Source organism: Dromiciops gliroides, chromosome 1 (assembly GCF_019393635.1).
Source record: "Dromiciops gliroides isolate mDroGli1 chromosome 1, mDroGli1.pri, whole genome shotgun sequence".
Taxonomy (NCBI): Eukaryota; Metazoa; Chordata; class Mammalia; order Microbiotheria; family Microbiotheriidae; genus Dromiciops; species Dromiciops gliroides.
In genome coordinates, this window is record NC_057861.1 from 58,808,050 (window position 1) to 58,834,390 (window position 26,341).

Consider the following 26,341-nt stretch of genomic DNA (forward strand, 5'->3'; position numbering starts at 1 on the left):
GGAAATAAAAGAGAAATAGAAAATTGGCACAAGTGGAAAAGAAAAATGTTCCTCTTACAAATCAGTCAATATTTCTGAAGAAATATTTCTCTGCTATATGGATGAAACCCAGTATCACTAAGGGAGATGGGAAAACAAGATAAAACACTGATGCTTTCCCTAGGAAAGGGCCACCAGCCTTATTGCCAACTGGCTCTTTGCCTACAAAGCATCACTATGATCTATTGGTCTTGCTCACTTATTCCAGAGTTCTAAAGAACCTGCCCAGTTTCCTTTCTTATTTTGGTCCTATCAGAGCTATCTGAGGAGGTGAAAAGGGAGGGGGCGGGGGTGCATAGGCTTCCAGAGACATGGCTGTCCCACTAACTAGTCAAGTGGCCTTGGACAAATCTCTAAGCCTTAATTTCTTCATCTGTAAATTGGAGGCTATACTTATGAGCTTTGTAAATGATAAATAAAGACTATACAGCAGCACTTCAAGACCATTCTGTAAAATCTTGGTGGGAGCTAGATTTGGAGCAGAAATCTTATTCCAACCTTTCCACCAATCAGGCTGTGAAATCAAACTGGGCTTTTTACCATGGTGTACATGTGCTTGTGCCTCAGTAATCTTTCATGTAATGTGAGGTTTGATTCCACATCTAGTATAATGGCCTTTGTGTCTTTTGAAGAGACCTGGGAATCAGGCCTCACACTGCTGCTAACTTGTTTTGCCACTTTATGTCCCTTTTTGAGCCTCTATTTTCTTCTCTGTAATGAGTAAATCAATGATAACTGCATTGATACTTAAAAATATACTTCTCTTAGCTGTTTTGTCCTGTCAACCTGAAAACTAATAAAACAATCAATATAACAAAACTAAGGTCTTAAATGGGGGAAGAGGAATTATAACTAGTGATATTATCATAACGAGTACTAGGAGTACCAAAAGATGAGCGCTGGGGACAGGGTTTCTGTGGGGTAACAGAACCCAGAGACCAAGACTGCCTTTCACAGTTCCAGACACTCACTACAAGCTGAAGATCTGGAAGAAACCTAGGGAGTCCCAGGAAAAGAAGTTTTGGGGGTTTTTAGAATTCATTTACAAGCCTGAATAGAATGTTGAGTCAGCCCCAGGCATTTCATTGGCCTGGGGATGAAAAAACTAGATGGAGTTCAGCTGGATCTCAATTTGTGTTTGTCAGTCCTGAAACATTTATTTTCTATTTAAGCTTGATTTTTACTCTTAAGACACTTTATATAATGTCCACTGTACATAGAATGTTTTTGTATCGGATTTCTGAGACAATGTGAACAAACACCTCAAAAACAAATGTTTGGCTGAGTTGGGACTTGAACCCAACTTGGGTCTCCTGGACACCAATCCAAGTCTCTTTCCATTAAACTAGGTGTGTCCAAAATCTTTAGGTTTCCTATGATTGTACTGTTTCCCAAAAGCAGTTCTTTTTCCAAGACCCTGAAAGTCTTGGTGAAAAGAAAAAATTTTATGTACTAATCCAATCAGACCTATTTTCTGCTACTAATTTACTTTGTGACTCTGGCTTGGTCCCTTAGCCACAGTGGGTCTTAGTTTCCCTATCTCTAATATCATGGAGTTGGAAAGCATATCATGGCATTGTGGAAAAGAGCACTGGACTTGGAACCAGAAGATCTGTTACCTTTGTTACACTGAAAGTCATTTTGTAGGCCTTACTTTTCCTCATCTGTAAGATGGCTTGCTTATTGTAGCTCTGTCCATATCCTCTAATTCTCTAACTTCCACAGCTGATTTTAGGGTTCTAGAACCCAACAGAATTCACTGACCTGATAACCTTCAAATTGTAATCCATCTTGGAGCTTTCTACCAATAGTATAAAGTTCCTTAGATTTGTTCTTTAGTTATGCCTGAAGTAGTCTGAGAATTCTATTTTCAAGAAACCAGAGAGCAAACCAGGGCCAATCTGAAAAAATACCTAAATGGGAAATTTCAGTAATAGCTCTCATTTACATAGCACTTTGCAGTTTACAAAAGTGCTCTCAATACATTACATCATTTGATTTTTAACTTTGTGAGGTAAGTGCTGTTAGCCCCATTTTACCAATAGGGAAACTTTGAGTCTAAGAGATGTTAGGTGACTTCTCCAGGGTCACACAGAATTTTAACTTGGGTCTTCCTGTCTCCAAAGGGAGACAGGAATTTTAATTTATAGAAGCCACTTGATCTGGAAGAGGTGTCAGACCACTGAATGTTGAAGCTGGAAGGAATTTAGACACTATTTGGTCCAAACCCCTTATTTTACAGATGGGGAAACTAAGGCTCAGAGCAATTTAGTGAGGCAACAGGGGTTAAGTGACTTGCCCAGGGTCACACAGCTAGTAAGTGTCAAGTGTCTGAGGCCAGATCTGAACTCAGGTACTCCTGACTCCAGGGCCAGTGCTCTCTCTATCCACTGCGCCACCTAGCTGCCCCTCACAGAGCAATTTAGATGACTTGACATGGTAAAAAGTAAGTTAAGCCAGGATAAAAACCTTTAGTCAAAACTGTGCAAGTGGATAGGGCACCGGCCCTGGAGTCAGGAGGACCTGAGTTCAAATCCGGCCTCAGACACTTAACACTTACTAGCTGTGTGACCCTGGGCAAGTCACTTAACCCCAATTGCCTCACTAAAAAAAAAAAACAAAACCTGTGCTTTTTCTGGTATGAATTTAAATGACCATTTTGTTATACTTCAGGATTATAATCCATAAAACAAAGTGCATCTCTGTAAGAAACTTTTGATTTTTTACAATCTATGATCCTTTTGTCCAAAGAATAGCTTGTGGGGCAGCTAGGTGGCACAGTGGATAAAGCACTGGCCCTGGATTCAGGAGGACCTGAGTTCAAATTGTACCTCAGACACTTCATACTTCCTAGCTATGTGACCTTGGGCAAGTCACTTAACCCTCATTGCCCCACCAAAAACAAACAAAAAACCAAAACCAAAGAAAACTTGTAATATTTTAGCTTAAACTATATCCAGTACAGGTGGCTTCACTAGATCCTTTTGCAAAGTGCCCTGGCTGCCCACTGGGAATATTGGGTTCTATTTCTAACTTCTTAGCCACATACTTGCTGGCTCCTTAGAGTATGTTCCAGAATAGACAACCTCTAATAGTCCATGTCCCAAACATCTTCCTCATATAACAATGAAAGCTCTGCTCTTCTTCTAGGGCAGCTGGGGAGGGAGAACAGCAAAAGTGGAACATGGGCTAGGCTTGGTAACATACATGAGTCAGAATTATGATGTAGTGGGGCTTTACCTATGGATAGATCTCTTTGTGGTAGTGTGTGGTTCCTTCATTCCACCTGCCTCAGTTTTACCCTTAAACGGCAGGGTCCCTGTTTTGTTTCTGTGTTAAGATGGGAGAAGATTAGGGATGGAGAGCCTCTCTTTGGTAAGCTTACTGTCCAGTTAGCAAAATGTCTTCATGATAGTAGATGATACAGGTGGTGCAAATATGAGCCTCATCTTACAGATGAACAAACTGAAGGGAAAGATCAAGCTACCTGTCCAGAACGATATGGAATTTTCTAGAAAGGCCCTTAGAAATCTAGTGCCCTCAACTTGGTAGGCACTAAATGTTTATTGAATGGAACCTAGCTTATCCTCACAGTCTCTCCATATAGTTAGGAGAAAACAATTCCAGAGCGAAAGAAATTAAGGAGCAAAGCCAGTTCTCCTGACCTGTGCTCCAGTGTTCTCTATTTACACTGTAGTCACCCAGGTTGGCAACTTCAGTGTCATCCTTCTCTCATCTGGGCTAAGATCTTGACCTGTTTTCATAAGAGTTCTTGGATGTGTCCCATTTCTTTGCATTCACAGCCTTCCATCACTTCTTGCCTGGTCCTTTGCAGTAGCCTAATTATTCCATTCTATCTATTCTGTTTGAATTATTCCATACTATCCTCAACGGCCAAAGTGCTTTTCCTAAAGCATAGGTCTGACCATGTCACTCCCCTACTTAATAAGTTCCTATAGCTCCCTACCACCAGTTCTTCTTTCTTTTCAAAGAAGACCAATCCCTTCCATAGTGCGATGTCTTGAATTACTCGTGAATTGGATTTAAATAAAGCACGGCTTCACAAAACCATCAGCCTCATTCTCTCTTCCTAGGTAAACCCCTTCCCGACCCTCCACCACCTCCGTACTGCTTTTCTCTCCAAATTATTTAGTTAACTATTTTCTCTTTTGCATCTACAAGTTGCTTCTCCTCCTTAGTAAATTCCTGGAAGGCAGGGGGCAGTTTCCTTGTTTTTGGATGCCCAGTGGATAGGCCCTTATTAAAAGATTATGTCCAGTCACAGGTCCCAGTGAACCTAGGTCTAATGACTCCACCCATTACACCTTTATTCTCTTCGCTTAGGAAAATACCATCAAAGAGAATAGTAAGAACGCTGGATTTGGAATCAGAACTACTTTGAGTACAAAGTTCAGTTGTTACCTGTGAGATCCCGGGGAAGTAAATTTAACTCATCTTGGGGAAGAGGGTTCACGATTTTCATCCGTAAAAGACTGAACTAGATCTCTGCAGACCCCACCCTAGGTCTTGACTAAAGTGATTTGTGACTTTGGGTAAGTCCCTTGCATATGACAAACTAGTTGGCACAGAGGCTGATGGGACGGGCCGGGATCCGGGATGACCAATTCAAATCCGGCCTCAGACACTACTGGACCAGTCACCTGTTTGCCTCAGTTTCCTCAACTGTAAAACGGGGGTAATAACAGCACCTACCTTGTAGGGTTGTTGTAAGGATCGAATAGGACAATAACTGTAAAGCGCTTGGCACAGAGTAGGCGCTATAGGAAGGGCAGCTACTGTTATTATTAGCAGCAGCAGCAAAGTTAAAGGGCCTGTCCAGAGGTCACATGGGTGCTCAGCGTCAGAGCCGGCGCTACATCGGGTGGACTGCCCGGATCATCTGCAGGCTCCCCACGCTCTTGTCCTTTGCTCACGGCGGCCATAGGCCCTCCTTCCTGGAGCCCTCTCTCCCGAGTGCCCCGCTCCCTTCCCGAGGGAATCCGAATGCACGCTTCCTAGAACCAGGCAAAGGGAAACATAGTAGCAGGGGGAAAAAGAGACCTTCTCACCACGTCCAAAGTCTGCTTCTGACGCGGCCGGAAATTACGTGGACAACTACTCCCCTCCCTGAGGCGGCCCACGTCGTGTCCGCTACATCAGGCGGCAGGTTGGGGAGGGCAATGACGTAAGGAGCGGTTCCGGCCTATGGGACAGCGGCGAGGACGGGAGGGGGCGGGGCAGAGCGGGCCCGGCGCGCGCCCCCGGGCCAGCCCCGCCCCGCCCCCGGCCGGCGCGCGGGGTCCCGAACCGGGCCCGGAGCTGCAGGATGGCGGCGGCGGCGGCGGCGGCCTCGGCGGCGGCCTCGGCCGCAGGCGGCGGGTCGGTTAGTGGCTCGCGGGGCGCCGGGGCGCGGGAGGGCGCGCGGGTGGCGGCGCTGTGCCTGCTGTGGTACGCGCTGAGCGCGGGCGGGAACGTGGTGAACAAGATCATCCTGAGCGGCTTCCCTTTCCCCGTGACCGTGTCGCTCTGCCACATCCTGGCTCTGTGCGCGGGGCTCCCGCCGCTGCTGCGGGCCTGGCGGATCCCCCCCGCCCGCGGCCCTGGGCCCGGCTCTGGCCCCGGCGCGGCCTCGGGCACCGACCCGTTGCCGCCCCGCTTCTACCCGCGCTACGTGCTCCCGCTCGCCTTCGGCAAGTACTTCGCGTCTGTGTCGGCTCATTTCAGCATCTGGAAGGTGCCCGTGTCTTACGCGCACACCGGTGAGGCCCGAGCGGGGCCCGGGGGTCCGGGAGGGCCCCGGGAGGGCCCCGGGGAATGTAGTAGGGGAGGGGGAGGGGCTCAGAGCGAGAAGGGGCTGAGAGACGACCAGAGGCCAAGCAGAGAAAGGCCCTGGGTCGAGGGAGACACTCGGGGGGTCCGGGGGTGTGTGTGTGCAGGGACTGGGGAGCTAAAGGAATGCCCAGGGACGGAGCGAATTGGGGAGACAGAAACTGAGGGGCAGACCTGGAGCTGAAGGAGGCCACAGGGGACCTGGAGGCTAGAAGTCAAGGGGGGAGGGAGAATTCCCCAGAAACTGGGGGTCCTGGACAGGAGACCAGCAGAGACCCAAGGAGAAGAGCTTGCCAATAATAAGGAAGTGGAGCGTTAAGAGGGAATCCCGTCTTGAAAGCAGATGAGAATGGAGGGTATGGGAGATTATGGGGAGATGGAAACAGGCAAGCTGAGAAGTGAGAATCGAATGTTAGGGTGTAAACAGGGAGGGCAGACACAGTTTTGTTTTTGTTTTTGTAGCTATCTCCCAAATGTTCGAATTGGGTTGAAGGCGGCTTCTTTGGCCCTGGGTGGGAAACAACTGAGAACAGGAAGCTAAACTGAGGGACTAGAGGCAAGAGGCAGAATGGGCTCTGGATTGTCTGTCCTATGGGGAGAGTGATTGATCCACATCGAAGATGGGGTCTGGGAGACCGAGGACCTTAGAAGATAGAACTATAGAGAGGGAGCCTAAGAGGCAGGAAGGTAGGGAACAGGGGTTGCAGGCAGTGGTGATGGACTGAGCTGACTTGGAGCATTGGAGAGACTGATTGGGACCTCACTTAGGGAACTCTAGAGCAGAGAAGACTGGGGGAGGTGGTTGAACAGTGGGGAAATCTGTTGAAGGGGCAGTTGGTTGGGAGGAGACCCCAAAGGGTATGTGGAAAGGGGCACTAGCTCAAGGGTCCCTCTTGCCATCAACTGTATATCTGTTAAAACACCTAAGCTCACTTCATCCCCCATCCCCAAACTCCTTCCATTGTAGTGAAGGCAACCATGCCGATCTGGGTGGTGCTGCTGTCCCGGATCATCATGAAGGAGAAGCAGAGCACCAAGGTAAAATGGACAGTTACTGGGCACTCACACATGGCAGCCTAGGACAGCCCAAACAGCTCTAGGCTGGAGCCAGTGGCTTTGGCGATTCCCCACAAACTTGTGGTTTGACTTTTTGAAAGTAATTTCCCCACTCTGGGTCTGTTTCCTTCTGTCAAAGGAGACAAGATGGTGTCCCAGTTCCTTCCAGCTCAATCTTCTCAATTTCTGAGTAGGAGCTGCAGTGCTGGAACTTGGCACCCAACCTTCCCCCACACCCCCTTCCCCTCCCTACAAGCAAGGCAGTTTCCAATTGGTTACATAGGTGAGAGAAACAAACAGGTAATTTCAAGGAACCAGGAATGAGTTCCTAGTCTGCTGAAAGCCTGGGTTGCTCTTTTGGGTAAATTCCAGAAACTTTTTAGAAATTGAAACAGAGCTTGGATTATTGTCTTTTGAGTCTCTTGAGTCCTGATGAAAATAACATTTGTGCTAACCAGTAATGCCAAGAGCACATGGCTGTACAAATAAGTTTTTCTGGCCTGATCAGAGTACTATTTAAAGGGCTAAATTACTATCCCATGTAGACCCAATCTTCAGAGCCTTCAGCATCCTCTGCTAAAAGCTGATAATTTATAGTGGTGGGATTGACAGATTGTAGGAAGGTTTTAACAGTTGTTTGTAACCTGTGTGTTTTATGTAGCTGTCAGGCAGTGTTCTAGATCCTAGTCCATTTCACAGAAAAATAGGTCACCTTTCACTGATTCCTTATACATTTTTACCCACTTAAAGCTGCAGTCTATATGTAAGAATTTATTTCATCATACTCCTCCTTGAGGTCTGTCTTTTGCCTTTTCATGTATCCACTCTGCCTGACACATAGTAGTCACTTAATAAATGTTGCCTGATTGATTAACTGATTCTTGTCTCTGTGTGTGTGTGTGTGTGTGTGTGTGTGTGTGTGTGTGTTTGTTTTTGTGTGGGGGGCAATGGGGGTTAAGCGACTTGCCCAGAGTCACACAGCTAGTAAATGTCAAGTGTCTGAGGTCAGATTTGAACTCAGGTCCTCCTGAATCCAGGGCTGCTGCTTTATCCACTGTGCCACCTAGCTGCCTAATTAACTGATTCTTTAAACCATAAAAGCCATGTCACTCAGTGTTTCATAGATTAACAGATTGCTGCTGTTGTGAGGGATCCTAGAGGTTACAGAATTCAATATTTTCAAGGTAGGAAGGAACAAGACCTTCAGAGGTCATCTGGCCTCTGGAGGAAGACTTGCCTTTATGGGTTAGCCCACTGTCTCCTCTTAGGTGGCTCTTTGCATTTAGAGTTACAGGAAATCTTGTTTAATCGATTTAATTTGCAGAGAAAGAAACTGAGGCCCAAGTCAGGGAATTGATTTGCCCAGGGTCACATAGCTAGTTAATGCTGGAGCTGAACCTTGGATCCCTGTACTTCTAGCTTAGTGTTCTTCACTGTAAATTATAACCTAACCATGCAAGGCCTTGTGCCTAGACAGGTGAGGAAATTAAACTTCCTTGCACAGAAAGTAGATCAGCCCTTCTTCTTGGAAGAGTTTAAAGATTCTACTAAGGAACTCAGGGACTCTGCTTCTTTATTCTCTTTTCTAAAAATCCTGGGATTAGAAGGTGCTTCTAAGTAAAGAGGGCTAAATGTCTACTATGTAAAACATCAGCAGCTTCACCCACCAGGAAGCTACACTCCTAGGAAATGTTCCAAAGATCTCAGTGTCGCAGAAAAGCCCTACTTCTGTGGAAGTTTAAGGTGACTCTTCATGTGGTTGTTTCAGTGAAGTCCTTTACTTACTAGAGAGAGGCAGCTTTGGGGTACCTAGATGGTACAGTGGATAAAGTACTGGGCCTATAATCAGGAAGACCTTATGTTCAAATCCAATTTCATGAACTTACTAGCTGTGTTAGTTCTAGGCAACCTTTTGCCTCAGTTTCCAGCATCTGTAAAATGGAGATTTAAAATAGCACCTACCTCATAGACTTATATTATAAGGATCAAGTGAGATAATATTTGTAAAGTGCCTGGCACATAGTAGGCACTTTAGATAGACATTCTTTAATTGTTTTTGAAATTACTGTATTACAAGAATGGAGTGTGATATCTAGATTAGTTATTAAAGTTTGTGAGTTCATCAATTTCTTTTAAGAAAAATAATCTTTTTTGGGAAGAGATCTTAAGATCCTGGAGCACTGGACTTAACAGGACTGATTAATTTGTGTTTTCTTCAGGCTCTGTCTTGCCCTTGTTGACTTTTTTTAGCTAAAGTGTAGTGGGGAGGAGGGAAGGGCAGCGTTAGAAGAATTTCCTTTGCAGTATACCCTCTGTTGGTCACTGGTCAGTGGTAGTTAGATTTATCATGTGCATAACTGCGTGGCCCTTGTGATAGCATGTGTACTGAAGTTCCTTCTCCATTCTTCCTCTTCCAGGTATATTTATCCTTGATCCCTATCATCAGCGGTGTCTTATTGGCCACAGTCACTGAGTTGTCCTTTGATATGTGGGGGCTCATCAGTGCTCTGGCAGCGACCCTCTGCTTTTCCCTTCAGAACATATTCTCCAAAAAGGTATTCATTCAGTCACTGGCTGAATGTGGTAGAACAGGCTCTGGGCAATAGAGTTAAAAAGATGGAGATGATGAGGTTTGCCTCTTTCTGTGTCTGTGGGTGTTAGTGCACCTCTAAACCTCAGTTTTCTAACTTAGAAAAAGGGGATGACTGTTGCTTGACCTATAATCTATGGCTCTTGTCAATATCAAATGAACTAGTATGTGGGAAAGTGTCTCCTAAATTGTAAAGTGCTCTATCATATCAATGTAAATTTCTGTTATTTAGTATTGTTGATAATATTCAAAATGATAAACCTTTCTATACAGCAAACATTAAGTAGTGCTTTGGGTACTAGAGATTTTTAAAACTATATCAAGATAGCCCCTCCTTTTACAAAGTTTACAGTCTCCAAAGTAGGTCTTTTATCCTTTGCCAAAAGTCAGTTCTCTATTAGTATGGCAAGTTAAGCTGCATTAATTTGAAGAGGCAGTATTTTAAAGTGGAAAGAATACTGGATCTGTCAACAGAGAGCTGGGCTGAATGGCAGCTTTGACACTTAAGTGATTGTGTGACCCTGAGCAAGTCTATTAAAGTAGGAGTTTTCCTGTCCTCATCTTTGAAATCTGCTTCACAGAGTTTTGTGAGGCAAGTGTGTTGTGACCTCTAAAATGCTATGAAGCAGGAATTCTTACACTTTTTGTTCCATAGATGGATGGGCCCCTCTGGCAATCAGTCAAATCCTCCAGACACTTTCACAATCATGTTTTTAAATATGTGAAATAAAATACATAGGAAACCACTTATATTATTGTACAATTACCAGAATATAAAAAAATTAAACAAAACCAAAAAATAAGTTCACTTCCTCTAGGTATTTGAATGGCTGTGAAAAATTGGAGTTGTTCTTGGCAGGATTGGCAGCTGAAGTGAAAGTCATAAAGAAGCAGATACAGGTTTGATGTAGAGGAAAACTTAGTCATGGTTAGAGCTGCATAGAAATGGACAGGATGGCTGCAATTCCTGGTGGTGGACAATGGGTTCCCCCATTCCTTGCAGTCTGCAAGTGGAGTTTAAGTGATTCCTTGGGTATATATTAGAGAGGATTCCTGTTCAGATACATGTTAATTTTTTGTTTTGTTTTGATTTGAATCATAAAAGTATTTCATTATTTTCCAGTTACATGTAAAGATAGTTTTCAACATTTGTTTTCATAAGATTTTTAGTTCCAGATTTTTCTCCCTCCCTCCCTTCCCTCCCCCCTCTCCAGGACAGAAAGCAGTCTGATGTAGGTTATATATGTACAATCACATTAAACATATTTCTGCATTAGTTGTGTTGTGAAAGAAGAATCAGAACAAAAGGGAAAAACTCAAAAACAAAAGTAGAAACAATACGGTTCAATCTGCATTCAGAATCCACAGTTCTTCGTTTCTGGATGTGGAGAACATTTTCCAACATGAGTTCAGATACATGTTAAAGTAGTTCTGAGGTTCCTTCCCACTCAATGAATTAAAAAATTTCTACTTTGGAAAAGATTGATCAGTTACTTAAAGAGTTTTGTATTTTCAGGTGCTGAGAGATTCAAGGATCCATCATCTTAGATTGTTGAACATACTTGGATGTCATGCTGTCTTTTTTATGATCCCAACATGGGTTTTGGTTGACCTTTCTTCTTTCCTAGTAGAGAATGACCTGGTAAGTTGGCCAGAGCAAAGAATCTGTTTTCCTTACTAGTTTCAAAATAGATTTTTTTTGTTGTTTTTGGAGTTATCACTTTTTGTTGAACTTTACAAAGTTTCTGGCATCTGGTAAGTAGCGCTCTTAACACAGAGCTCTTTATTATGCCTTGTAATTCTGCACAGTTGAGAAGGAAATCAGCTTCTGTTCTTCCTAGTGCTGTATGTTCGATCACACCTACTGATAATACTGTTTTTCATTCAGTAGAAGCAGCCAAGAAGGGAGTGGCTTTGCAGTTACTACTTTGCACATAGTATTGGCAAGCCTTTCCTGAGAAATCTGTATTTCAGTTTCTTTGTGTTATCATCTTGTGTTTTCTTTTGTTGACATCATCACCATCATCTCTATTTACTCTTTCAATGAGAGAAGTAATAAAAGGTTGGAGTTCTCTTACCATTTCCAGACACAGCTGCCAGGAAAGACTTTGTCTTTTTTTGGTCCATATGAATAATATTTTTCCTATTTACACATACAAACAATTTGTAACATTCTTTTTTGTTTTTTAAATTTTGGGCTCCAAATTCCTTCTCTCCTTCCTTCCTGAGATGGTAAATCATTTGATAGAGGTTATAGATGTGCAGTCATGCAAAACATAGTTCCATATTATATGTTGTGAAAGAAAACAGATGAAACACACATACAATAAAGAAAGTGAAAAATAACATGCTTCCATCTGTATTCAGATTCCATCAGTTTTTTCCTCTGGATGTGGAGATAGCATTTTTCATCATGAGTCCTTTGGAATTGTCTTGGATCATTGTTTAGCTGAGAATAGCTAAGTCATTCATAGTTGATAATTATACAACACTGCTTCACTGTACAGTGTTCTAGTTCTGTTTACTTCACTTTATATCAGTTCATGTAAACCTTTTCTGATTTTTCTGAAGTCATCATGCTCATCACTTCTTATAGCACAGTAGTATTCCATTACAAACATGTACCCCAATTTGTTCAGCCATTCACCAATTGATGGACTTGCCCTTCAGTTTCCAGTTATTTGCCACCACAAAAAAAGAGCTGCTGTAAATATTTTTGTACAAATAGGTACTTCCCCCCTTTTTTACTCTGCTTGTGATGCAGACCTTGTGGTATTGCCGGATCAAAGGGTATGCATACAGTTTTATAGCCCTTTGGTCATAGTGGGGAAAAACTTTATGAACTAAAGCAGACACCAGTTTGAGCTATTGAATTTCTTTTCATTCTGCTTCTCTCTCTTTTTCGGTAGCTTTTCAATCTTCATTTCTTTCAATTTCTTCTAACCATGTGATTTTATGTTTTCTTCCCTTTCCCCCCCAATTCCTTTCTTTCTAGATGGTCATACCTATGATTCAAAAACATTTTTAGGGGCAGCTAGGTGGCACAGTAGATAAAACACCTGTGGATTCAGGAGGACCTGAGTTAAAGTCTGGCCTCAAACACTGGACACTTACTAGCTGTGTGACCCTGGGCAAGTCATAAACCCTCGTTGCCCTGCAAAAATACCAAAACAAAACAAAAACATTTTTATTGGGTGCATATATAAGAGTTTACCTGTTATAGAGCCATAGAATATCACAACTATAAGCGATCTTTCAGGCCATTTTCATCTCATGTCACAGATGATAAAATTATTTGCCTAGTGTTTCCCAGAGAGTTAGTGGCAGAACCAATATCTGAACCTTAATCTTCAGGCTTTCTATCCAAATATACCATGATGCTTTGGTGAGAGACAGTGGGGAGAGTGGAGGCTTCTTCTCTCTGCTCTTCAAATATTCTCTCTTGTTGTCTCATGTAAACCTTAAAACAGTCCTTTGACATGGGTTTTGCAAATGCTAATCCCCATTTTATTGATGAGGAAACTGAGGCTTAGGTTAAATAATATAATCCTGGTCATACAGCTAGCAAGTGTCAGAGGCATGAGTTGAATCCACATTTTCCCTGACTATGCTATATACTGCTCTTCTATGGTTTAAGTGAGGTCCCAGAACATTAAATATACCTATACTAACCTGTACATTCAAAAGTGCATTCTAAAGCCAAATACAAATGGTAGTTTTTCTGTGGTTTAATATTTTCCCAGTCATCTCTATACTCAGTGCCAGCACAGTTCCCTACATATACCATGTATTCAGTGACTAAGGATTATTTATGCATGGTCAGAACTTGGACATGTCCTCTTTTATAGGTACCCACAAATATCAAGGCCATTTTTGAAATAAGCAAATAGGATAGTGAATCTCTGTATTAATAGATACAGCGTACATGCCCACAAAATGTAAGGCTTGCTTATCTGGCTTTGTCCTCCTTTAAAATTCTTTACCTTTTAGCTGTTGTTTTGTGATTGGGAACATCATAGAAGAGGATTGGCTGTTTATGATTATAGTCGCTTCTTTGGAGACAAAAAGTTTTGAGTTTGAGTGGATTTGTTAGTAGGCCAGTGGGAAAATGATTATGTCTGTAGAGTTGTTGTTGGCATTATAAAGAATATCTTACATAATTCTATCAGTATTAACCATTGACTGACTTGAATAGTTTCTTTAGTTGAAGGCAACTTAGCATATTGGGAAATATACTGGACTTGGAATGAAGAGACCCAGGCTCTTGTCTCAGGTTAGCCAGTAACTAGCTTTGTGACTGTGTGCTAGGTCGAAAATTTGCCCTCTCTTGGCCTTGTTTCCTTTAAATGAGAGAATTAGACTAAATGATATCAATCACCTTTTTTTTTTTTTTTTAAGTGAGGCAGTTGGGGTTAAGTGACTTGCCCAGGGTCACACAGCTAGTAAGTATTAAGTGTCTGAGGCCGGATTTGAACTCAGGTAGTCCTGACTCCCGGGGCAGTGCTCTATCCACTGCGCCACCTAGCTGCCCCAAACATCCTTTTTAATGGTTATGCTGTGATCCTCCTGTGTTCACTTGGGAGGCTATGTGAAAAGAAGAGCTGAGTTTAACTACATGTAGAAGAAAGTGATAGGTCTTTTAGAAGACCGAATCTGGGATGTTCAGCCTGGAGAAGAACAAATTTAAGGGGACATTATAGTCCCTTTTAAGTGTGTAATTTAAATTTCTAAATGTGGGTTCTAATCTGTCTCCCCAGTTTTGGGGGTAAACTGACTAAAATCACTGATAAATGAGTTTAGGTTTTTTAAGGGTTTATTGAAAGATAGTAAAAGAAAGAGAAAGATTGAGAAGAGATTTCTCATACCCTGAAATCCTCCCCTTCCTGAGTTTGTAAATCATTGTTATAAATCCAATAAAGGCTTTAAGCCAAAATTTAAATTTAAAAATAAAGAGAGGGAAAAAAAGAAAATTTTTTTGGCCATTTGAGTTCTGCATAAGTGAAATAAGCTGCTTTTTGAGGATCCTGAATGATGACTTTTCAGTGTTGGTTATAGAAAAGATTCTTGGTAGGTATCATCTCCAAAGTCCCTTCCAGTGCTGAGATTTACAATAGGAAGAGGATTCACCACAAGGCATTTATCATTATTCTTGTAGAGCATGTGAATCACCCAGGAGTGGTTCCACTGTGAAAATAGAGTGACTCTTGTGCCATCATCCATCCAGTCATTTCCCCTCCATAACCTCAGTTAGATGGACCTCAGATTCAGCCTCATTTGCAGCAGATGTTGAGAACGGATCCAAAAGGACAAGTCTCCTTTGACTTAGTTGTTAGGACCCAATCTGCTCCTATGTTCACATAATTAATGTTCTATACAGGGACAAGAACAGTAGATTGTTGTTGGAAGACCGGTTCGAGTGTGATGTCTGCCACCTAACCTTGTACTAATTATCTTTTCCTCTAAACCTCATTTTCATCTTTTGTAAAATGGGATAATAATATTTGTACTTCTTAATCACAAGATAGTTCTAAAGGTTGAATGAGGTATTTGAAAGGTATTTATCACCCTAATTAGTTCTATACATGCAATGCTGCCAGATGTTATAGCACCTACTGTAACAATTTTGTTTCTCCAGTGTGGATGAATCTTGTGATTTTGAAGTGACACAATGCTGTGGGTTTTTTATTTCCCTTTCTGTAGAATTCGATTTCCCAGTGGCCCTGGACTTTAATGCTGCTCATAATCAGCGGATTTTGTAACTTTGCACAGAACGTCATTGCTTTTAGTATTCTTAACTTGATCAGCCCATTGAGTTATTCTGTTGCAAATGCTACAAAAAGGATCATGGTTATCACAGTATCCCTCATAATGCTACGCAATCCAGTCACCAGCACTAATGTTCTGGGCATGATGACAGCTATCTTAGGGGTCTTCTTGTATAATAAGGTAAGTGTCTGTGTTAAGAATCCAGCTCAGGTTAGTCTCCCATTAATCTCAGCATTTGATAATTGTTTTTTAGTGCCTATGAAAAATAGATTTAAGGGAATGGGGTTGGCAGGCCCCTTGGTTGGAGAATTCAAAGATTCAACATTGAGAATTCATTCTTTTCTCTTGAGCAGCTATTCATCTCTATTTAAATTGTCTTGAGATGGGTGCATAGGGAGGCCTTTTTCTGCAGCACTCTCTCTCCTTTGGAAAAAATGGCCAGATCATTTCTACCCTCAGCATTCATAGAACCCAAGAATTTTAGAATTTAAAAAGCCTTCCCATTTGAGTACTTAGTCAAAACATGATTCACCCCTGATAAGTCATTATCCAGCGTCTGTTTCAACATCTCCAGTAACAGAAAACTCAGTACCCATAAGAGGACCCATTAAATTTTTTGGCAGCTGTTTTTGTTATGAAGTATGTCCTTATACTGGACCCAGGTCTGCCACCTTTATTTTACCCTTTTGTTGTAATTTGGCCCTGGGGCCATCCATAATAAACTTTGGTTTTTTGAGGAGTAGAAGGGAATTCTGTACCTGTGACTTTGTTGGTATAGGGGAGCTCATTGAGGAAATGATCTCTGTCAATACAGAGAGGCACCTGTACCTTACAAATCTGCCTGGGTCACTTAGAAGTTAAGGAACTTTTCTGCTGGGCTTCTTAATGTTCATAAATTGTTCCAGTGTTTGCCTGTCCCTAAAAATATTAATTTGCGTGAACAACTAAGCTTTTGCTCTGAAAATCTAAGCTTTTGGATTTGGCAATAAGCAGGCATTATGTCAAAAAAGGCTGAATGTTTTATCTAACTTTTTACTGTCCAGACCAAGTATGATGCAAATCAAGAGGCCAAGAAGCATCTTCTACCTGTGGTAGCTGGAGACCTTGGAAATCCTGATCACCATCGGAACACACCAGAGAAATCTCAGAATGGAATTCTTTTCCCTCAGCATGGGGACTATCACTATGGTCGAACCAGTGTCTTCACAGATCACTTTCAGTACAACAGGCAAAACTATCCAAACACATACAGTTTAAATCACTATGATGTATAGAATATAGAAGACAGGTAGAGACTGTTACAAAATTCTTTTCCCCCCAAGCAGTATCAGAAACTTCTGACACACCAGTGAATTCAGAATCATAGAATGTACTTTTCCTGCAGATGGGAAGGTGCATGATTGTCAATGATACAAGCGTTATCTTCTGCTAAACACATTCTTATGCATGGAGCACCTTCCCTAGGGATCCTGGAGCAGGGAGTATACTTGCAGTGCAAGAGTTTGGGGTTCTGGTGAAAGGTAAACTGTCAGACTCCAGGAGAGGGGGATTTTGGCTGGCTGTGTTATCTTGGAGTTTGACACTGGAGGATTGTGTTGATAGGAAAATTGTGGCCAGTATTACTTTTCTGTGCTTAATTTTCTGAAGCCATGTGTTTCTAAGTTAACATCTTTGTTTTCTGAATGAAGTTACCTGAGATCCTTTTTGGAAAATTTAAATTTCTAGATATGCTCTTCATGGGTCGGCATTCGGTTATTTGTTGTATCATGGGCAAGGATTGTGCCTGAGTGTCTAGAAACCAAAGTTTGCATTGCACTACTTGAACATGTCTGGGTCACGACAGCATGGGTGGTAAAGGGCTTGGTTGGTAGGAATTTGTGACCCAATTTTAATGGTTTCTATAGATCGTCCAAAATTAGGGATTTTTTTTTAAATTTAATCAGAGAAGGGTCAGTGCTAAAAGAATTTTCTTAATGACCATGAATAGTACTTCAGATAGTCTTTTAATATAAGGAAAAGCTAAGTAGTTTCCCAAGGCATTGTGACAATCCATTTGTGATCCTTAACAAATGTAAAGAAAATGAAAAATCAATAGACTGGATTTTCCATCCTGTTTGCATTCTGGGCACGCATCATTTGTTTTTGTTGCTGGGCATGTTCAGTCCGATTCTTTGACCTGAAATTCTGAAGTTGCACTGGCTCACATCCATAGAAGGAAATTCATCTCCTCCTCTTCCATTGCAGGAAAGAGCAGAATATTTTTCTCTCCTTGATGGCATCAAGTGGTATCAGCAGCAAGGGGAGTATCATTGCAGATATTTCCTGATTAATAAAAGGCACATAAGGAAATAATAATTGGTGCTTTAAACAGCTCTTTCCCCAGGACTTGTAATGTGTCATTCTATGAGGTTGAATTGGGTGAAGATTTGGCAGACAGATGCTGCCAAATGAAGTTTTTATAGGAAGGATTTTGCACTTTCTTCAGGTGATTTTGTAAATGTGTGTGTCTATCCTTGGCTCTCTGACTCCCTCTTGAATCTAAAGCCCTTTGCTTTCAAGTGTTTCAAAATAATGATCTATTGGTAATCACAAACATTTGCCTGATATATTTCTTTATACTGTAGCTACTTTGCAGATTTCTGAGTACTGTAATCAGGGGAAAACAGAAAGGAATTCAAGGATACTCTGCGAGTTTATTTCATTCTTTCCTAATATAAATGATCTGAGCTATGTTGAATATTTTTAATTACATTATTCAGAATTATGTCTCCCATGTAGGATGAAAGGTTATTAGTGCACTTGGTTTTTTAAACACACAAATGAACGAAACCTTTTGACCGGGATTAAGATCTTAGACCTTAGTTTCTGGGTAATGAAAATAACAGTGGAACCCCAATTTAAAAACATGGCTCTTCCATGGATTTGGTACTATTACTTGTATAAGCATGTTCTGTCCTGTTCTTTTCAGCTTTCTAACATTACTGCATTTTGAAAAGGCCCAATAGAACATGCTTAGCCCATGAGGTCATTGTGACCTCATGGTCACAATGTAAACTTGTCCCATGCCCTGGCCTTCTAAAGGAGTTCTGCTTTAGGTGATGATCTTTTAGCTCAAACCTTTGGCTTCCTTGTGAAATACTGGTTGGATACCTCCGTGTATCCTTGTTGATTCTGTTGACATATGTATGCTACTGTAGGTTAGAGGTTTCAGACACGCAGCTTTCAGACCCATGCAGCCCACAACACTCCTAAGTGTGCCTGATCCAGATTAAAATGTAATTGGGAAATATTTAACAAAATAAATAAAAATAAGACAGATAATAGTACATTTCAAAACCATGTCAATATGTGGCCCCCAGGGATCCTTATGTGGAATAGCAGCTTCGTTTCTCTCTGTTTGACACCCCTGCTATAGATAACAACCCAGCTTCATGTCCTGTGCCATTCTTGTCCTTTCATAAAGGATTTACCTAATGTACTGATGGCCTTCCTTCCTTTCTCTATATAATGAGCGCTTTAATAGAGACCAGGGCAGCATTTGGGCTGTTCCATCTTTGATTCCTCTTTTTTTGGTACATGCCGAGTTCTATCACCTTTTCTGCTCATACATGGGATAAAACCTTTAGAGGGAGACACACACTGTGGCAACTGTTTGCTCATTGACACAATCAGGAAACATATGAAGAAATTACTTTTTCCTTCTTGTTTGTTAGACTAATGAAATAACTCAACTTCTTTTGTATTCTTTTGCATGAAAATGAGCCAGTATTGTAACCAACATTTGAATCCATTTTTTAGGTTGCTACTTTTTTATAGTAAGTTTGCTAGTTAATGAATAAAATCAGTCAAAAGAAGCGAATGATCAGCTTTGTAAAGTCCCAGCACTGCTTCCAGTCCCTCTGCCCAGATTGGACTTTTATATGCTGCCAATTAATTTAAAATTGATTGTTTTTGTGGCTGAGCTCTCTGTGTCTAAGGTTGAGTACAGTTACTACTTCATATCACAAGGCATTACATGAAAGAGATGCAGATATTGAAAAGCACTTCCCAAATTTCTTTTTTTTCTTTTTTTTTTTTTGTTTTGTTTTTGTGAGGCAATTGGGGTTAAGTGACATGTCCAGGGTCACACAGCTAGTAAGTGTGTAAAGTGTCTGAGGTCGGATTTGAACTCATATCCTGAATCCAGGGCTGTTGCTCTATCCACTGCACCACCTAGCTGCCCCACTTCCCAAATTTCTTAATGATGAGGGCTGGACCCGAAACATGAATTTTTTTTTTCTTGCAGCAGCATTTGGGCAATACTGAGACATTTTTTGCACATTCTAGTTAAAACAGCAAAGTGGTATTTCTGGCTTTTGCCATTTGATCTCTTGAACATAGTAATCCAACTCCAAAAAACATCCAGGTAAAAGAAAGTCTCTGATATAATTGCAGTTTGTGTTCATTTAATTTTTCAATGCAGGATCTTATGTGGGTGAGGTGAAACAGCTGCTAAATACCATGTGTAAATTAATGAGTGTCCCCAACTCTGTACATCAGCTTGTAGCAGGTACGTACACTGGAATGAAAAGACCCTGGGGGACAGTCAAGCAAAATGTTCCTCATCCTCCAAGGAAAGAAAACAAATCTTTAAGATTGTAAATTTGCTCAAAGTACATACCTTTTAAGCAGCACATTAGTTATGTTGAGGCTCTCTCTGATAGTTTAAGATAATTTACTGTCTATGTAATTTTACATGAGGAAGGGGAAACTCCTATCACTCTAGGTAGTTAAGCCTCTGCAGCTTTTCCCCGTCTTCATTTTATTATGTATCTTGATGGAGTCATGAAAGAAAACGTTTGTTTGCCCTGGAAAATAACAAGATATAGGATAATGATAATTTTCATAGAGACAAAATGTTATTTATAAATACTTGAAATTTTGCAGGCCTGTTTCAATTATGTTGAACCTGTTTTCCAGACCAAAATGCTTCCAGATTGTGTGTGAAAGTGAATTTTTCCATGTTGTGTATGTTCACCAGTGGCATTTACACAAAATAAAGAAGCCTCCACAGGAAAATGAGAACAGTGTGCATTCGTTTAGCCTCCAGGACGCGCTTCTCCTGGGAGTGCTATTTGAAATGATCTGGTCCTTGCAAGATGTGCCTCTGCACTCAGGAAGACCAGCCAGATTGGACAAAATGAATGGCTTTTTTTCTGGGACTCCACAGTGGAGTACAGAGTATTAAGGCTTATGTTTGAGGAGGTGTTTTAAATAACCAAAACCAGGTCAGCATCAAGTAGCTTTTCACCCCAGGTATTGCATAAAGGTTTTGTGGGAAACTCCTTCATACATTCATTTCCCAAGAGTGGAATAGTGGTGTTGATTCTTAGGGCTTCTGACAGTTAAGTGACCTCATGACCTTGAGGCTCATTTTCTATAATTAGGGATATACCTTCTTTATATAACTTTACAAAACATTGTCACATTGTCTCATTTGATATTTACAACCATTTGCTAAAAGGGAGGGTAGGCACTTCCCTTTCTTCCACATGAAAAAAGTCTCATTAAAGGGAAGTAAAGGATCTCACTTAAAACTACCTCTTTGGATTCCAAACTATGTTTTCTACATGACACTTTTTTCATTGGCATTACTAGGATTTCACCGTGTAGGTACAGACACTGTACTGAATGATGCCAAAGAGTTAATTCATCCTAACAATAATAACTCACATTTTTCTGAATTTGAACCTGGCTTATTATAAGCATTCAGTATTGGTTTAAATTTGCTGAAAAACATGAGTGAACATATATAATTTTTCTTTTATTTAAGGGGGCCTTGCTCTGTATTGCTTTGTTAAATCAGGAAGACTCATTTACTCTAGGGGGCTCTAGTGGGGAGATTACTTTTTCACCTGTCCCACCTTAAGTTTTTGCAGTAAAAAATAACACATTTCATGAAGTACTTTCATCTGCTTTCTAGCCTTGTAAGGATTCTTGTTTTCATTTTTATACATGAAACAGGCACAGAAAAGCTGTGATTTAGCTGAAGAGAGGCTGGGATTTGATCTTAATCCTCAGGCTACAACTAGCATTCACTGTACCACAGCCTCCTTTTTTAGAAATCAACTTTCCCCATCTTTATTTTTTTTTAGTGAGGCAGTTGGGGTTAAGTGACTTGCCCAGGGTCACACAGCTAGTGTTAAGTGTCTGAGGTTGGATTTGAACTCAGGTACTCCTGACTCCAGGGTCAGTGCTCCATCCACTGCGCCACCTAGCTGCCCCATCCTCTTAAAGAAGCCCCATAGTGCAGGGGAAAGAAGACTCACTGGATGCAGCATGCATGGCACAGGGGAAGAGATCATGGCATGACCCAGGGCAGATCACTTCCCTGGTTGATCTTGAGTTTCTTTATCTGGACAGTGAGGGCTGTCTTTGAGATGCCTTTCAGGTCAGTTTTATGACCTTATGGTCTCCTAAGAGTGTTTGAAGGGATTTGATTTGTTTTGCTTACTCCCTGAAAGCATAACTAGTAGATAGAAATTTAGATAGATAGATAGATAGGCAGGTTCAGGACACTTCTGAACAATTAGAGCTGTTTAGAATTAGAATGGGTCACCTCAGGAAGCAGTGGTTGACCAGTTGTTAGATAATTACTTTTCTGTAAATTTCTCTTCAGGAATAGTGTGAATTGAGTGATCCAAGCAAGACCTCTTTTGGCATTGACCTGAATCTGAGTCCTGACTCTCCCGACACGTAATTCTGGGCCTCAGTTATTTCAGTATTAATACTTCTACTGTCAGCTTCAGGAGGTAACTGTAAAAAAAAATACTTTGTACATTTTTAAAGCCTTATATTCATGTAAATAGTTGTGTTAGCAGGATTTGAAAGAATTGGGACACTAGTTTTATACGGTATAACATAAACCATGAACTCTTGAAGGTTTGTGTAAAAAAGGATTTAGGATAAGGAAGTCTGATCCAAGATCCCATAAATTAGAAATTATGTAGAATTGGAACAGGGCATAGTAAAATAATGTGAATAACATTTTATTCAAAGGAATAAGATTGGCAAAAATAAAACTAATAGGAAGTTCAGAAAGTTCAGAATTTTATTGGCAGTTTTTTGTTTTGTTTTAGCTATTTTACAAAACACCAGGAAATTCCTGGATATTTGCCAACTGGATGTCAGCCAGGGAAGTTCATTCTTCCAAGTGAGAAAGCTTGTTTGACCAAGGTTATCAAGAGTTTGGTTAGGGCCTATCTTGATGGAGTGGAGCTTGGAGTTCCAGTTTGCTACTCTTGGCCAGTGGAATCTCAAATGCAATGTGGTCCAGTAGGAGTACTGGCCTATAACCTGAAGGTTCCTTTAAGTCCTTGATCTGCTACTGACTTGATGTCTGATCTTAATAGTTCATACTTAGATAAAAAGATGTGATTACAAAACACTTGAAATTCAACAAACATTCTTAAGTGTCTATAATGCAGGTTACTTTTAGGTGCTTGATATACAAAGGGAAAAATGAAAATATTCTATTAGCAGTAGAAATGTACACAAATATGTAAAAGCAACATACTTTTTTGGTTTGTTTTTTTAGTGAGGCAGTTGGGATTAAGTGACTTGCCCAGGGTCACACAGCTAGTAAGTGTTAAGTGTCTGAGGCCAGATTTGAACCTGGGTACTCCTGAATCCAGGGCCAGTGCTTTATCCACTGTGCCACCTAGCCGCCCCCTAAAAGCAACATAGTTTGAAGCAGGTGAGAGCACCTAAATGGGAAGATCTGTGAAGGCTGCATGTAAGAAGTGGAAGCCTTGTAGCAGTTAGGTATTCTTAAGAAACAGGTGAGGATGGAATGGCGCGGGGGGGGGGGGGGGGGGGGGGGGGGGGGGGGGGGGGGGGGGGGGGGGGGGGGGGGGGGGGGGGGGGGGGGGGAGAGAGGCTGTAGTGCAGTCAGGAGATTCACTTGCATGAAGGTGACTAATATGAAACATATCTATAAAGGCAGTGGTGAGTTGAATTGTTGGCAGTACCAGGCAGAGTTTGTATTTTATCTAAAAGGCAATGAGCAAACAGGATTTTTCAGCAGGCAATTAACACTTCTGTGATTTAGTATTATTTAGCAGTGTATAGAGGATGGAATAGAAAAGGGAAGAAACTAGAAGCAGAAAAACCATTAGAAAATTATTACAATAATTGAGCTAAGAGGTGATTGGGATACAATAAGCTGAATTGAAAGGGACTTGCTGGGTAATTAGAATCAAGGATACTTGGTAACTATATGGTGGTGGTGTTGAGATAACTGGGAGAACATCGATGCCCTCCACTTCCCTTGGAAATTTAAAGGCATGAGGTGGGTTTAGGGAGGAATTCCATAAACAATAATAAAGGTTGAATTTTGTTTGGGGTTCATAGAGTTTGTGGTACCTATTAAACATCCAAATAGAGATGTATACCTAGGCTTTTGACGGGGTAATGCAGGATTAGAATTCAGAAAAAGAAAGGAATGGGGTGTGGGTGGGTGGTTTTGAATATATATGGGAAATTCCTACACAATGCTATTTTCATAGCATTTTCTATGACCTTCATGACACCCCTGTGAATTAGGCTATGCAAGGTTCATTTTGCCATTTTACATAAGGAAATGCATTCGGATAGGGGGATTTCCACAAGGTCCGACTGAATTAGGGCCAGAGGGTTCCCTGATCCTCAGTGCGGGGCTTCAGGAAGCTTCACAACCTCTGTGGAGGGGCAATGGATTAGATCGCTAAAGGCCTCAACACAAAAAAACCCCAAAGCCTTTCCTGGCTAACGCTGACATTGGCACAAAGATCTCTTCAGCCCGTCGGCCTATTCCTTCCCTTTCTAACCCCCATCCCCGCCCTCCTAGGCCCATGGCCTTGTCTCTCGCCTAGACTTGGGACAATCCTATCTCGTGTTCCCAATGCAGGCAGCCTCTCCAGCTCCCAGAAGACATCTCTGTGCCCCTTTCACCCCCAACAATCCCGGTCGACAGCAGGCTTTTTTTCCTTTGCCGCCAGTCCACACCACAGGCTGCCCTATCTCTCGCCTCCCCGCCTTTGTCCGAGCAGCGGTGCCCCACACCCGAGCTACCTTCCTGGAATCCGGGCAGTGCGCCCCTCCCCCGACCCCCAACTTCTTTGTTTAGTGTTTGTGCACGTGTTCTTATGCCAATGGACTTTCACGCTGCCTTGGGGTCCTCGCACACAGCAGGAGCCTCATAAATGCCCAGTGAGTTGAGCGGCGGCTCTGGGGCCCAAGAGAAGTCAGTTACCTAAAGCAGCGAAACACGGTTAAGGCAGATAGTGCTCAGACCCAAGCCTCTGGCCCTGAAAGGGAAAAAAAACACACCACAAAACAAAATATGGGAAGCAACGGGCGGAGGTCGTTTCCCGCCATCCGCCCCGGCCCCTAAAGACTAGAAGTCCCGCCCTCTCGAAAGACACCACTTCCGGTTCTCCACGGTGATGGCCGTAAATCGGTACCGGAATTGGCTTGGTGGGTCGCAAAAGTGAGGCGCGACACTTCCGGCCGGCTTCTGTCTCTGGCGCGGGGAGGAATCGTGAGCTTCCCGAGGACGTTCTCCGGCTCCGGAGCCATGGAGCTGCCGCTGCCGCCTGACGGTGAGTCTGGGCCCAGGCCGTGGGAGCCCCGGCCACAGTTTCCTATCCCCATCCCCCGCTGAGCGCACAACCTCCTGGTTCCCGTCTCTTCCTACAGCCCCGCCCCCAGCGTCCCCGTTTCCCGTGCGGGCCCCGCCCCCTCTTGGCGCCTCAGTTTCCCCCCCCCGGACCCCCGTCATTTTCCCCACAGCCGGGGATGTCGGGTGGGGGGGTTTCGGTTCCGCCGAACTCCCTACATCCACATGTCTCCCCCGCCTTTTCACTGATCCATTCTCTCCTGCCCGGGCCCCAGACCAGGAGCTGCGGAATGTCATCGACAAGCTGGCCCAGTTCGTGGCCCGCAACGGGCCAGAGTTCGAGAAGATGACGATGGAGAAACAGAAAGACAACCCCAAGTTCTCCTTCCTCTTCGGAGGCGAGTTCTACAACTACTACAAGTGCAAGTTGGCCCTGGAGCAGCAGCAGCGTGAGTGGCTCCAGACATTGTTGGAACCAGTGGGGTTGGAATAGGCCCTGGCCCTAGTGGGTCCTAACAGCTTCCTCCATTCAATTCAGCGAGCATTTATTAAGCAGCCACTATATGCTAGGTGCTTGGTTAGTACCTCGCATATTACAATACTATGCTGAGTTTAGGAAGAGAAAAAAAATGATAATCTTTCCACTCAAGAAGCTTACGTTCTCCTGGGGGATGCAACCTTGACATATAAAAGTAAATACAGAAGGAGGAAGAAAAAACTGACAAGTGGAGATTAAGAAAGATTTCCTAAAGGAGGGGCCCTTGAGCCTCTGAGTTCAGCTTCAAGGGAAGATAGGAATTTGATGAAACAGAGGTAAGGTGGGAGTGCATTTCAGGCATGAGGAACAGCCTTTGGTAAGGCACAAAGTCTTTTAAAGCATCTAATAAGCATTTATTAAGTGCTTTTTATGTCCTGGGCACTGTGCTAAGTGTTCGGGATACAAGGAAAGGTAACAACAATCACTGCCTTCCAGTAGGGGAGACAAAATGTAAACAACAAGGTAAATACAAAAGACAAGGTACAGAGGATACGGAGGCAGTGTGAGGAATAACAGAGTAGCTACTGGGGAGGAATTCAGAAAGGCTTCCTGAAGAAGAGGTAAAGTAGGACAGCATTCCAGTTATTGAGAAGAACCAGTGCAAAGGTCCCTAGACTGGTGATGGCGTGTTATGTCTGGCCATGTAGGCCAGACTAGCTGGATTGAAGAGTGCATGGAGGGAAGTAAAGTTTAAAAAGAATGGAAAGGTAGGAAGAGGTTAAATTATAAAGAACTTTAAATAGCAAACAGAAATTTATTCATGATGTTGGGGGAGTTCTGAAATTAAATGTTGAATTTGAAGAACAGCAAATAAGTTAATTTGTTTGTAATATTTAGCCTAAGAAGTTAAATAACATGAATAAGTCTATGAAAATAACCTGGAGCC

At 42.3% G+C, this 26,341-nt stretch overlaps 2 protein-coding genes across 3 annotated transcripts in view; both read left to right on the forward strand.

Moving 5' to 3' along the window:
• Positions 1-5,346: 5,346 nt before the first annotated feature.
• SLC35E1 (solute carrier family 35 member E1) lies at positions 5,347-20,338 on the forward strand. Its single transcript, XM_043965339.1, has 6 exons — positions 5,347-5,798; positions 6,836-6,906; positions 9,342-9,479; positions 11,031-11,156; positions 15,215-15,460; positions 16,324-20,338. The coding sequence occupies exons 1-6, from the start codon at positions 5,366-5,368 to the stop codon at positions 16,552-16,554; spliced, it is 1,245 nt and encodes a 414-aa protein (XP_043821274.1). The 5' UTR covers positions 5,347-5,365; the 3' UTR covers positions 16,555-20,338.
• A 4,451-nt stretch (positions 20,339-24,789) lies between these two features.
• LOC122740983 (calcium homeostasis endoplasmic reticulum protein) overlaps positions 24,790-26,341 on the forward strand; it is a 31,658-nt gene continuing 30,106 nt past the window's right edge. For both annotated transcript variants that reach the window (XM_043983957.1, XM_043983967.1), the window contains exons 1-2: positions 24,790-24,900; positions 25,193-25,366. In XM_043983957.1, the coding sequence (XP_043839892.1) occupies positions 24,876-24,900; positions 25,193-25,366 (199 nt within the window). In that variant the 5' untranslated portion in view covers positions 24,790-24,875. The remainder of the gene's footprint in view (positions 24,901-25,192; positions 25,367-26,341) is intronic.

What these genes read in the sequence shown, in the direction of transcription:
- SLC35E1 (XM_043965339.1), top strand. Translation starts at nt 5,366, where the DNA reads ATGGCGGCGGCGGCGGCGGCGGCCTCGGCGGCGGCCTCGGCCGCAGGC. An exon ending in AGGAGAAGCAGAGCACCAAG is followed by an intron (nt 6,907 to 9,341) that starts GTAAAATGGACA and finishes TTCCTCTTCCAG; the next exon opens with GTATATTTATCCTTGATCCC. An exon ending in GGGTCTTCTTGTATAATAAG is followed by an intron (nt 15,461 to 16,323) that starts GTAAGTGTCTGT and finishes TTTACTGTCCAG; the next exon opens with ACCAAGTATGATGCAAATCA.